This window comes from Diadema antillarum, unplaced genomic scaffold, assembly GCF_040938485.1.
Source record: "Diadema antillarum isolate AM-2024a unplaced genomic scaffold, OU_Dant_1.0 scf00000170, whole genome shotgun sequence".
NCBI classification, from domain to species: domain Eukaryota; kingdom Metazoa; phylum Echinodermata; class Echinoidea; order Diadematoida; family Diadematidae; genus Diadema; species Diadema antillarum.
The window spans coordinates 3,587,162-3,600,817 of NW_027271059.1; the positions used below are offsets into that span (position 1 = coordinate 3,587,162).

At 38.3% G+C, this 13,656-nt stretch overlaps 1 protein-coding gene across 1 annotated transcript in view; it reads left to right on the plus strand.

The window, feature by feature from the left end:
* Nucleotides 1-472: 472 nt before the first annotated feature.
* The window catches only part of LOC139722710 (uncharacterized), a 50,149-nt gene continuing 36,965 nt past the window's right edge, over nt 473-13,656 (plus strand). The window contains exon 1 of the mRNA XM_071634001.1: nt 473-480. Within this exon, the coding sequence (XP_071490102.1) occupies nt 473-480 (8 nt within the window). The remainder of the gene's footprint in view (nt 481-13,656) is intronic.

Consider the following 13,656-nt stretch of genomic DNA (forward strand, 5'->3'; position numbering starts at 1 on the left):
GTTCTTGGAATAGGGTGAGTATTTTCTAGGGTACTGTTAAGAATTTTAGAGTCCAACTTGTACAAGTTCGGTGAGAACGTTTAAGGTCTGTTATTACTGATCCTGTGATTATTCTCACAAGAACGGGTGCGACAGATGCTTCTTATGCTGGATTATAAGATTCGTTGTGTGTTTTTGTTACTTCAGAATCGACTGCCTATCAGATTTTTGTTGTCGCATATTATACTTCAGCTCATTATTACATTCTGACAACAATACCTGCAGAAAGACAACAACACCCACAGAATTAGCAATTCTGTGCCCCAATAACATTCAGTCACGTGAATCCAGCAGCAGTGTATTCACCTGGCCGCCTTCAAGCCCCTGATGGGAGCATTGCGGTCGAGTAACATTCATTCGATGTTCACCTGCCGACTAGATCACACTATTACCTTAGTTGCTGGTACGCAGTGCGAGGATTTTCGCTCCAACCATGCCGAGGTGAGTGTCAGAGTTTTCTCTGTACTCCTGAGCTTATGTTCTTCACACTGATTTCACTTGTTTCACCTTTTTTTTGTATACTTATTTAAGACAATGGTATTTGTTTTCTCTTTCTCCGTCCCCTTCCCCGGCTGTTTGACTGTTTGTCTGTCTGTCTGTCTGTCTGTTAATCTCGACTAGTCTGAAGAATAATAAAATCTCAAGAGAATAAAAACGTTAAAGGTAAAAAGGTGACGTCATATTTGATAAATGGTACACGAAAGAAGCAAACGAGGTAGTAGCTTTAAAAATTTGACGTTCACTTCATATCAGGAAAAAAAATCGTGTATATGCATTGGACATTGGCACAGGGCATTTGAAAGAGCGGCGGCAATAGTACTATAGTATCAGTAATCATGGTATAGTAGTAGCATAGTAGCAGTTAAGTGGTAGTAGTAAAACAAAATATCAGTAATATTATCGTACAGTACGAAGAATATAGTGTTGGCCACAACCACACATGAGAATTCAGCGGCAATAGACAGAGGTAAAATGTAGAATAAACTCAGGTGATGGAAGCGGAGGAAGAGGATGAAAGATGGACATATCAAGAACAAACCTCAAGCAAGAAAGGAGAGAGGAGAAAAAATAGAGAGAAAGAGTAAACAAGAAGTAGTAGTCAGGTAGTAGATCAAGATAAAGTTAATAAGAGAATGAAGGAAATAAAATGATGACGAATAATTTTGAGAGAATGGATTAGGAGCGAGAAAGTTGAGCAATGTCACAATAATGAGGAAAGAAGGAACCCAGTAGAGGTGACGTTATTTGATTTCTAAGGACCTCTTCCCGAGGGTTCCACCTGACTGATGAATCAATTGCTGAATTATTCTTTATCTACATTGCATTTGAAACATGATGGGGTCGACATTGTGTGCACCATGCTTTTCATAAGCCATTATCTTAGAGGAAAAAAAAGAATTTGTCTTTGCAAATATTTACATTTTACTCTAACCCTCATCACCTATGTGCCTCAAAAGATGATAATATCGTTAGAGCTGTTTGCTCTTTGCTATACGCTTCGTAGAAATGAATAGTTTATACACAACCACCAAACTATCGCGGAATCGAAAAGCAAATAGGACCTCATTCTGTTAGAATAAGTTTCTACCATTCAGTGGCTGTTCTAGAGCATGAATACAATCGAGACAAGGTTAATCATGAAAATTAAAAACAAAAACAACGGAGCTCCCACATGAAAGGTACAATCCTTACAATCCTTTCTGTGTTTCTGTGTTTCTTCCTTCGGGATCTCCGTACTGCCTCAAACAAACACGCACACACATCATAATCATTCACAAGAAAGTTCTGGAACCATTGCAAACTTACTGCAGTTTGACATCATGTTGGAGTTACCATTAATCGGTACAGAGCAAATTATATCTCGTCCATTAAGATTACTATAAACTTTTATTTCCATTCGATGTGCATTATGTAAATCCTTCTGATGTCTCTCGCCTTCTTATGTGTATTTGTTCTTTTTGTCGTTCTCTTTTTCCTTTTTACAACATTAACTATTACAACATTTTATAGATTTAAATCTCGGAATCGGCCCGAGAACAACCAACGGTGTATGCTTATCCCTTACAAACTGAAATACCTGTTTTCATGTCGTCCTTTGTCTCTCGTCGCAATATTACAGCACCTTTTTTTTTCATGGAATGTTCCAGGATTCTTTCATGATAGTTCTTACATTCTTTGTATTCCTTACATCTTTTTTTTATAGAATTTAAATGAAATTAAATGAAAATCGGAGAAACAGAAAGTCATGGAAATCTAACTGTTCATCTTTACTCGGCACAAGGAGGAGTTCCTAGTTTCTATCACAAATTCGAATGCATGGTATAGTGCTATAGGAAAAAATAAATGATTGTTTCGTAACCTCATAGCTTGGCATGTATCCAACGCCAATGCCCATGATCTTGAAGGTGTGTTTTACATGACTGATTTTCGTTGTTCATAATAATCACGGAGTTCTATTTTTACCTCTTTGCATGGCTAGACATTTTTATTTTTATTTTATTGAAACATATTTATTCAGGATAGCTTGATCAGCATGAGCTGTTTTTCATCAAGGTCCTGAGATAAAACATGAAAATACAAACAAAAATTCAATCATTACAATGAATTGTCACCAGTATAAAATCCAAGTCAGCTGCAGTAATTGAAGTATCAAATCAGATGAATAGTTAATTATCAACAATATAAAATTCATGTCCTAAAATTCACTTTGCAACTCCTTTGGCGAGAAGACTGCAGAGAAAGACAAAGAAAAACAAATCTGGACTAAGCATTAGAATTCATATTGTCATAAATGCCGGCATACATGTCACTCTTTTCAAAGGGAGCACATGACAGTAGAGTACTCATATCCACCCAATCTCTCACTCACACACACACTCACACACACACTCACATACACACTCACATACACACATACACATACACTCACACACACACACACACACACACACACACACACATACACACACACACACTCACATACTCACATACACACGCGCGCACACACACACACACACACCAAAGAATAATCATAATATTAACAAGCATATAAGAGATATGATAATATTCCCTCGCTGTCTCTCGCAGAAAAGAGGTTACAAAAAAAAGCCAAAAGATAAATAATTTTCAATAGCTAGAATAAAAACGACAGGAAAGATTTTCTGCAGCTGAGATGGTCACAACAACAAGTACATATTACAAAAAATATAACTGCTTATATACACGCTTAAAATTCTGAACAGCCCGGGCATTTTGTAAAATGTCTGGTAGTGAATTCCATACTTGTGCTCCTGAGAAGCGAAAGCACTACTTAAAACATGCAAGATTTGGTTTTGGAATGACCACATTGAGTGAGTCGGCTGAACCAGTGTTATGAGAATGCCTGTCACAGACCATTTCTATTTCATTAACCATACGAGTGGGGGCTAAACAATATACACATTTGTACATTAATGTTGCCAAAAAATAATCTCGTCGTTACTCAAATGATTTCCATTTAAGTTCTTTGATAAGATCAACACCATGACTATTAACATAATCATAATTACTTTTCACCACTCTTGCTGCTCTCTTTTGCAGACGTAACAAATTATCCAGTGATTTAGAAGAGCAATGGCCCCACACAGAAGAAGCAAAATCTATGCAAGGTTGTATGAGAGTGAGATACAGAAAATTCAACACATTTTGATTGACAAACTTACGCATTTTCTGTAGTAAATAAATTTTACAACCTAGCTGCTTCGTTAACTGTCGTACATAATTATTCCATAATAACTTATCATCAATTTCAATACCTAAGTACCTAATACTGTGAACTTGTTCAATACGTTCAGCATTAATACAAATATTCAGATCATATTTTTTGGACATACTCAAAACCATCACTTTGGTTTTATCAACGTTGATCTTTAACTTATTCCTAGTATACCAAAGATATAAATCATTCAGATCTGACTGCAGACGTGAGGATGCTTCATCAACATACCTACTGGTGGTATATATAACCACATCATCCGCATATATATTGCATTGTGAAAATCTAAGACACTGCGTTATATCATTCATAAATAACAAAAATAAAAGGGGTCCTAGTATTGACCACCGAACTAAAACATAGTGGAATGCGTGTCCCTATTCCCAACATACACGAGACCGTGCAGCCAAATTTACCGTGTTGCGTCGCCATTTTGTTAGGTCAATTTTTCCTTATATGGAGTGCACGCTTAGGCTTGCCTAGTACCTCCTTGGTCAGACTGGGCCACTGGTACGCGCGCAAGCAAGAGTACGCCGTCCAGTGGCTAGTGATTATGACGTAACAATGCACGTTTGTACATGACAATGGCCTTGCGCTTCGGATACATAGCCCGCAAACAGATCGAGAAGTTTGGCGGAAAGTTACGTGGAAAGTTTGCGGTCACACTGGCAAAACTTCGAGTTAAACTTCTCGATCTTTTGCCAGTCTGACAATGTCGATAAAAAGGGTCCAGAGCTCGACGAAATCATGTGTGCACGGGCGCTGTGTGTAGGCTGTATGGCGGCTATGCGGAGGACTCACATTAGTTCTCTTAACATGTTTGCGGCGTTTTTTTCTTGCTGTTGAATTTCTAGATTACTTTACTAAACCTAGAATTACATATGCACCGTAAATAAATCAAGTTTCTTCATTAATAAGCACTTTAATTTAGGCATAATGCTCGCCACTAAAAGAAGTTAGGCCCAGAGTTTCAGTTGCTCATCAAAAGCAGGCAAGATCCTGCGTCTGTCTTATTGCTTCATATCATCAGTGCTTCCACTTTTCAAGGTCAGTCCTCCTGAAATCAACACTAAAAACTCCTGGAATTTACAAGAATATCCTGGAATTTTACAAACAGGCTACAAATACATGATTAATTGTGAGCTGGGGGAGAGGGTCAATGCATGATACTCAATGATATGTGAGAGAGCGAGCTGATTTGTGTGTGTGTGTGTGTGTGTGTGTGAAAATTTGCCATCAAAATAAACTCAACCTTAAGTTAAGGATAATTATTGATATAAATTTGTCATTTAAAATTCAAATAAATACAAACATTACGGTTTCGGGACTACGGTTTCATGGAATTTGAAACGCACCAAAATTTGGCAAAACGAACATTCATTTGGGGATTTGATCTTAATCACGGCATCATCAACATCATCACCATCGATCATCATCATAAATTTACACACTGTCAGTGTCACTGTCGTAGGCCCTAGCTCTATCTAGCTATGGAACCTGATTGGTGCCAGGTAAAAATGGCAGAGGTAAAAATTGCAGAGGTAAAAATGACAGAGGTAAAAATGTCATAGTAAAATGGCAGAGGTAGAAATGGCAGAGGTAAAAATGGCAGAGGCAAAAATGGCAGAGGTAAAAATGGCAGAAGTAAAAATGGCAGAGGTAAAATGTCAGAAGTAATGAGAGCGATTTCGTCAGAGGTAAACGTATGAAGAGGTTTTGAATAATGACCTATAGCCAGAGCAAACTGTATTTATCAAATTATCAAATCCAAATTGCAGATTTGAAGAATATTTATTGAATTATGTTTTAAAAAGATGACAGCGCTCTCATTATTCTGATTTTGATTCAAGTGCAGTGGCGTAATCTGTCTGTTCAGAGGAATAAAAAACCAGCTAAAAAAGAGCCTAGTATAGGCCTATGGGAAATTATCATTATTATTATCATTATTATCATTATTACTAAAGGGGGTTTCAACAATGCTGCATAGCCCTTAAACAGTATAATCCTATACGTTGTTTCGCCCAATGAAGTTATCACACACACAAACACACACACACACACACACACAAACACACACACACGCACGAACCCACTTTTGGTATAAACATACTTCTATACGCAGATATACAACATTTACTCTCACATACACACTCTTACACAAACGAATTCCGCTCACTTCCAGGCTAGTATATTGTCATTATTTTTCATTTTTTGAACTGTTTAGTGTAAAGAAGTGAAGGAGACATTGTAGAAGCGAACCGCTAATTTTTCACCTGTTCTATGTTATTTTCTCACATTCAGGTTTCGTAGGAGCCTATATCTTTCTCACAAGGCCTGATCACGACATAATGTAGAAGTAAAAATACAAAACGCAAAAAACAAACTACAGCTAGATGTATCGGCAGACTTCAGTAGGCTCTTGCAAAATATTTCATTACATTGTTCAAAGATTTAGGAGTGATCCCTGAGGTCACTCCAAAATGAGTGAAAATGAACATTTTCACTCAAAATTCACTCCAATTTCACTCTAAATTCACTCTTTTTTGTATTCACTCCTTTAAGAGTGAATATTTTCACTCGATTTTTTTTAAGAGAGAGTATGTAGCACAGGAGTGTAGGAACATCAATAGAGCATTTTGTGATACCCCTATATATATACATATATATATATATATACCATTTTCGTGTAATTAATGATTTGTTTAACCCCTAATTTAGGGGGAAATGGGACATCAAGCGCTGAGAAATGAGACAACCTGGAGAGAAATTAGATAACCATCATGACCAAAGTAGGATTTACATGTGCTGCGGGGAGAAATGTAACACTATGCCCTATTAAATTTCTCCCAGTGATAACAAAAACAGTAAAAGATCCCTGCCAATTTTTCATACCTGCATGTCTGTTATCAAGTAATTTTATTTTCAGAAGTTTGCACTCTTATTAAAATACCTATTAACATAGTATAGGACCTACGAGATCTAAGTTTGATATTTTACTGACAAGATACCTGTAGAGCTGTATGGTAGTCAATATGTCCTTTTTCAGGTGTACCGAGGCTCATACTGATATAATTGGATTGTTGACTTGCCGACCATTTTTCAACTTATATACATGAGTTTCAAGGCACGAAAAGCGCGTATTGCTAGAAAGGTGTCAGAAACATGAAGGAAAATAAAATCTCTGTCACTTTTACCTCGTCATCTTGCATTTCTACAACTAAATTTTTATCAATTACATTTTCATCTCTGACATTTTGACCACTGACATTTCGACCACTGACAACTTTACCTCTGACATTTGTACCACTGTCTTAATTATTTACCTCTGCCATTATTACCTCTGACATTTTCACCTCTGCCATTTTTACCACTGCCATTTTTATCTATGCCATTATTACACCGAATTGAACATACCTCCTTGATCATACCATATACCTCCCGTGTTACCAGTGTGTGCGCGATTGATGAGGAAGTGGGGGTGGGGTGCGCGATATGACGCGTGCATGAACAATCGAAAATGAGAGAGTGGTTGGATCCACATAGCGTGCACTCCATATAAGGAAAAATTGACCTATCAAAATGGCGGTGGTAGCAAGTTTTGGTGGCTGCGTATTTCCTGGGTGAACACGCATTCCACTATGTTTTAGTTCGGTGGTATTGACCGATTCGGGTTCGTTGAGGGCAGCAGACATTTTACGGCACAGGGCGCAGCCCAGGCGCAGCCATTAGTGGGTGTATCAGCGACCCCCCCCCCCCCCCCCCCCCCTGCTCTCCCCCACCCCGGGGCAACATGTTTATCACGCACTTGTAACAAAGGTTCGCGCACTAAGCAAGCATTCGCGCACTCAGTACGAGACGCACTCAGTACGAGACGCGTGCTAATGTAGGGAGAGGGGTGGGGGAGTGCGGAGGGGGGGGGGGTCTGCTGATACACCCACTATGGCTGCGCCTATGCTAAAAATACACATAGCGCGTCACAGAATCGGTCAATAGGGAGCTTTAGATTTTCGACGCGCGGACGTTCAAAAGAAAAAAACATGTTCTGAGCTTGCGCAGTAGCGCGCGTAAAGTCAATCTATTTTTAGCTTGCGTCGCCTGAGTTGTTTACTACGCGTACTGGGCTATTTTCACGTCCGCACAGTTTGCGACGTAGAGAGCTTCTTCATGCACTGATCATATGGGGGCGCGATTTTATTTTTTATACGTTGCGTCCCAGCGTAATCTAAAGCTACTTTTCGACACGACGCAGGGAGAGGAGAACGTCCAGCGCAAGCGTCGGCTCAAACGTCCGCGCGTCTAAAATCTAAAGCTCCCTAATAATACTACCCTGGGGCACACCAACTCTAATATCACGGAACTTTGACAAAGATCCATGCGCCCGGACAGCTTGACTTCGATCATGTAAATAACTGGAGAACCATTTATACTCATATTCCTGAACTCCGTACCATTTAAGCTTGGTCAACAAAATATTCATATCAATACTATCAAAACATTTAGATATATCAAGAAAACAGGCTACTACACATTCATTGTTGTTAAACGCTTCGTACCAGTCATCCACAACACGATGCAAACAAGTTTGCGTTGAATGTTCGGGAAGGAAAGCGAATTGATCAATATTGATTAAATCGTTGCTCTGGAGATATTTCAGAAACTGTTTTTGGACCTCTTTTTCCAAGAGTTTAGATATATGGCAAACTACAGAGATTGGCCGATAATTGGTAGGGTCATTCTTCGAACCCTTGCCTTTGTAAACAGGTGTAGTTCTTGCTTTCTTCCAATATACTGGTACTTGACCAGTTGTCAGGCTTTCATTGAACAATCTACAAAGAGAGGTATAAATCACTGGTGCAGCAACCTGCAATAGTTTTGCATCCATTTCTAACACATCAATACTGCTATCTGTTGGTAGATTCGATAGTAATGTAAAGATTCTATTTGAGTCGATACTATCGAATTGAAAAGAATGAATACACTGCGGGTGATACCATTTAAAAGCTTCGTCTTGAAAAGATCTAGATATTGTTTCACCAACATTTACAAAAAATATGTTTAATTTATCACCATCAAGTTCACCAGGTATAATAGATATATGCTTATTGTCACCTCGAATTCTATTCAATTCCTTCCATAATACTTTACTATTTCTACCATACTTTCGAGTGACATTATCAAAATACAGTTTCTTACTCAATCTAATTTCTTCAGATAACTTATTTCTGACTTGCCGATATTCTGACAAGACTTCTGGAGATTTGACAGAAACAGACTTTTTTTTCAAAAAAAAATCTTTTCTATAGATCAACGTGATAATGTCTGGTGTCATCCATGGATTATGTCTTCGTTTCAACCTACATTGTTTAATCGGAGCATGCTTATCACATATGTCCATGAATGCAGATTTCCATCTATTCCATTTCATTTCCATGTTATCGTCCATATCATTTTCTGAATGAAATATATCACACTTTTCTAAATCATCAATAAAATGAGTAGAATCAAACTTACTATAATCACGAAAATGTATCAAATTATGTCCATACTCTTTCTTATAAAATACCACACACGTATAAATCAGATAATGGTCACTGACGGAAATCTTTGCGACTCCACAGAAATCATGATATTCGGGTATAGAAGTCAATATATGATAAAGGCATTTACAACCGGTTTCAGTAACCCTAGTTGGTTCACTCACAAGTTGGGTCATCATAAATAAATTCTCAATATCATTAATTGGATTACTGGTATCACTTATTACATCATTTCTTTTATAATCATAATTCATATCCCCTAGGATTATAAGTTCTTTATCTTCCGTCATAATTCTTTCTAAAGTATCAAATATGATATCCATATACAAACTATCAGCATTTGGGGGTCTATAAAGACAACCAACAATCAACTTGTTAAACTTTGTCCGTGGTAGCTCAATCCAAACAGCCACAAGAACATCATTACAGAGCTCATCACGTTTCATAAAAGTTAGCGAAGTATGGATGTACATACATACTCCTCCTCCTCGCCGATTATTTCGTCTATCTTGTCTTATTACCGTATAATCAGGGATTTGAATTAAATTATCTTGAATTCTTTCATGCAGCCATGTTTCAGATATACATAGAATATCAAACTTGATTTTGGATAACATAAATCGGACTTCATCCAGTTTATCAAACAAACTTCGTACATTTATATGACCAAGTTTTAACCCCTTACATTTTGATAAATTAAGGTAACATTTACTATACTCATCAGTGAAATCGTCATCATTATCTTTGAGATTGTTTTCTGTTCTAATACCTGATTGGGGATGCGTACAGAGTCAGCGTTATCTTCAGTGGCTCTCTCTTCTTGGCCAAGGACCTAGAATTGGCAGAACTTTTCCTTATGGCCGAAGTTTGCACATTTCCTACATTGCAGCTGATAGGTGTGTCTGCATGACAAGGCACGATGATTTGGTTCACCGCACTTTTCACATCCTATGAGGTACACTGCAAAAAGTCCGGTGTTAAATAGTGAACACCGAGCTGGTGTTGAATTTTCGGTGCTCATTTATGGTGTTAAATTAACACCTCCGGGTGTCATTTCCAAATTTTAAACTGTTTTTTGAAGAGTTTCTTAGTAACTGCACTTCTTGTTGTTTTTTAATTTAAACAAGACGATCAAGAATTTTACATTAAAATACTAGATTTTTGAAAAAATGTAAAAATAAATTTACACCAAAGTAACACCAGCTGGTGTGGTCTCTTATTGAAGCTGGACGGGTGTTAAACCATTGATATTAACACCAACAAATATCAAATCAACACCATGTGGTGTCATTTTTGAATTAACACCAGTACAGTGTCAAAATAACACCAGGTACAGTGTCAAATTAACACCACGAAGTGTCAGGTGAACACTTTTCAACACCATCACAGTGCATTTTCAACACCTGTGGGTGTGGTCCTTTATTGAAGTTTGATCGGTGTTAGATTTAACACCCGTGGTGTTAAATCTAACACCGATGTTTTTACAGTGTAGTCACGTGACTCAATGGCGAACCAAAGTTTGGCATCAATGGGGACTTACCGCGAATCTGGGGTGGGGCTTGCAATACGGAAGCATAGCTTGGCATGTATCGACCTACATCATGCATCGACCTACAACAGCTCATTCCGCCAATAATGCTTTAAATTGTTTTGTTTTTGTTTCTCTTTTTTTTTTTTGGCTGAGGACAACTATATATATTATGTCCATTAAGACAAATTATGCATTTGCGGATTAGCAAAACGCTCAGTGGCGGGGCTCCTCCGGGTTTAAATTCGTTTAATCCATGCCACTAACGCGCAAAGCTTGGTCAGTTGCTTCAGACCATTGTTGACTTTCACGCAGGCAACATTTACGTTGTGATGAAAACGTCGCCATTTGAATATTCTTTCTCCCCAGAAGTTGCGTAATCATCATCATCATCATCATCATCATCATGACCATCATGACTATATCTATTATCATCACTGTCATCAATATTTTCACCTTCGCTATCATTATCACACCGTAAAGATCTAACTGCAGCTTCAATGATGCAGTATAGTACAATGTGCTTTGACGTCGAGTTGTCTTGACCTTTAAGTTTACATCTTACTTTCCTGCATTTTGGAAGGTATAGACTTATGTTGATGCAATAAATGAACAAATGCGCCTATATAAATGAATATATTTATACATAGCTACAGGGAAGAAAAATCAAGAATCCGTCAAGGCAAACCTTAGTAACTTGCTGAATATATAACATTATAGTCCATCAGTGCGTGCGATCCTGACTTCTCTTCAAGGTCTGGCAAAACCAATGCAGGTTTATGATTACTCGTATAAAATAGCCATAATTCATTAGGAACAAGGACGGCAATGTTTCCCAAGGCTAAATACTTGTATTTGTATACATGTCAAAGAATATTCGTTCGTTCCTGCGTATTTAATTATTTTGTTTTTCTAATCAAATCAACATAAATGGCATGGGTATGACAAATTTAAACAAAACGCAACCAAATAACAAAGGGGCAATACAACTGCAGCAGCAGCTGCAGTTCTTACTACACGCATAACAAAATCATTGCATGAATGGTTGCGTACAACACAGAAAAGGAAGTACATTTGCTTCAACAATGAAGTAGGAGACCGTCAGCGTCAGCATAAGCATAGCTTGACTGAGCTGATGGTCTCGTATACATAGCTCTGATTTGGCCCTCACGAAAAGTAGTTTTGTTCTTTTTTAATTGCAATATTATATGTTTAAGAGGGCAAAAGAAGATATGAGTGAGTGCTGTGCATGTACAGTAGGTTCATGTTTAGGTGTAATACGAATTGTCGATTACACATTGTATATATCATGTGTGTTTATGTACTGCGTGAGTGTAGTTAATACACAAAGTGATACAATGGTAACTCGTCTGGATTGAATTTGAAAGTGTAAGAATGCACGTATGTCAGAATGTGTGTTCATATATCTCCTTTCTCTTTCCATTCGATTAAATTCACAGTTTGATTTGAACGATGTTTTCAGTGTGAAATGGGGCCTACGAGCAATGACGAGCAATTGTGAATAGGTGTATTATACGTTATGATATACCTCCTGTACTGTACAAGTAATGTGTGTAATTTGATTTCACTTGCAAGTGTTTGTTCTTCTCTGTAGAAGAAAAGCTGATTCTTACCTTTAAGCCTCGAACTATGATGTACTTACGGTTAACGGTATAAAGGTACCACGGAATTCAATCAGGTGGGACTTATACACCAAGGCATTGCGGCACTAATGACATCTTTCTTTGGCAGAGGTAAAAAATTACCGGTTCATCTGAAAACGGCACAGTAATTACACTTTGGATGCTTTTGATTAGCTTATGATCCAGATTACCAGAGCGAGAAGACGTCATTTTGTTTTCTCGTTTTGTTGCGTGACATTTTAGTTAGTGAGGTGTGTTACTCCGTGTACCTGCTGGTGTGTACGAAAGCTCAAAACTGCAGCCAGAAGGCAACTTGTTGAAACTCGCTAAGGCACCCCTCACTGGCCTGCACATAGCATGAGAAGGTAACAGGGCGCCTCGCTGAGTCTTAGCAGGTTACCTTCTCCTCATCAGAGCGCCTGTCGAGGTGCAATGGTGGACTCTCAGCCTTCTAGTTCTATAATATGATAAGGCCTCGTGGTTAGAACGAGTACACTTTTCGTCCCACATGAGGTGTCTTCGACCCTTCTAGGCGTCAGTTAACAATTAAGAGTCCTCATTGGCGAGCTGTACAAAGCTGTTACTCGCAGATATATGAGGTTAGTTCCTTATCCCAGTGTCAATCAATGATTTAATGAAAGCGTGTAAATATTTCAGAAAAAAGACCAATGGTCTTAATGACCCTTGACATGATGTTAATTGCATGGGGTAAGTTTGCAGTTTTCAGGTTTGACCCCGTTCATGTTCTTCTCTCTCGTTTTCATCAGGTCTTGGGGACCATTGCTTGAAAGAGGAAGAGATAGAAAGAGGAATATTGAAGAGGGAAACAACATAGGGAGAGTGTAAGGAAGGCAAATAGTGACAAGTGAGGGGCAGCTCGCAGAGAGGTGGAAGTTGAAGTTGCACCAGTGGAGACGGAAAAGGGGGACCGAGAGAGACGTAAGGAATAGAGTGGAAATCGGGTAAAGGTGTGGACATCGTTGGATGGAGAAAGATTAAATGGAAAGGAGAGAGAAGTGAGAAAAGTTAGAAGGTTTTAAACATGATGGAGATAGGAGAGAGAAGTGAAGTTTCACGAAACCAAAGGGAGAGAAACCAAGTTGACGATCGATGTGGACTATGGAACGGGGAATCAAAACGACAAAAGGAGGAATA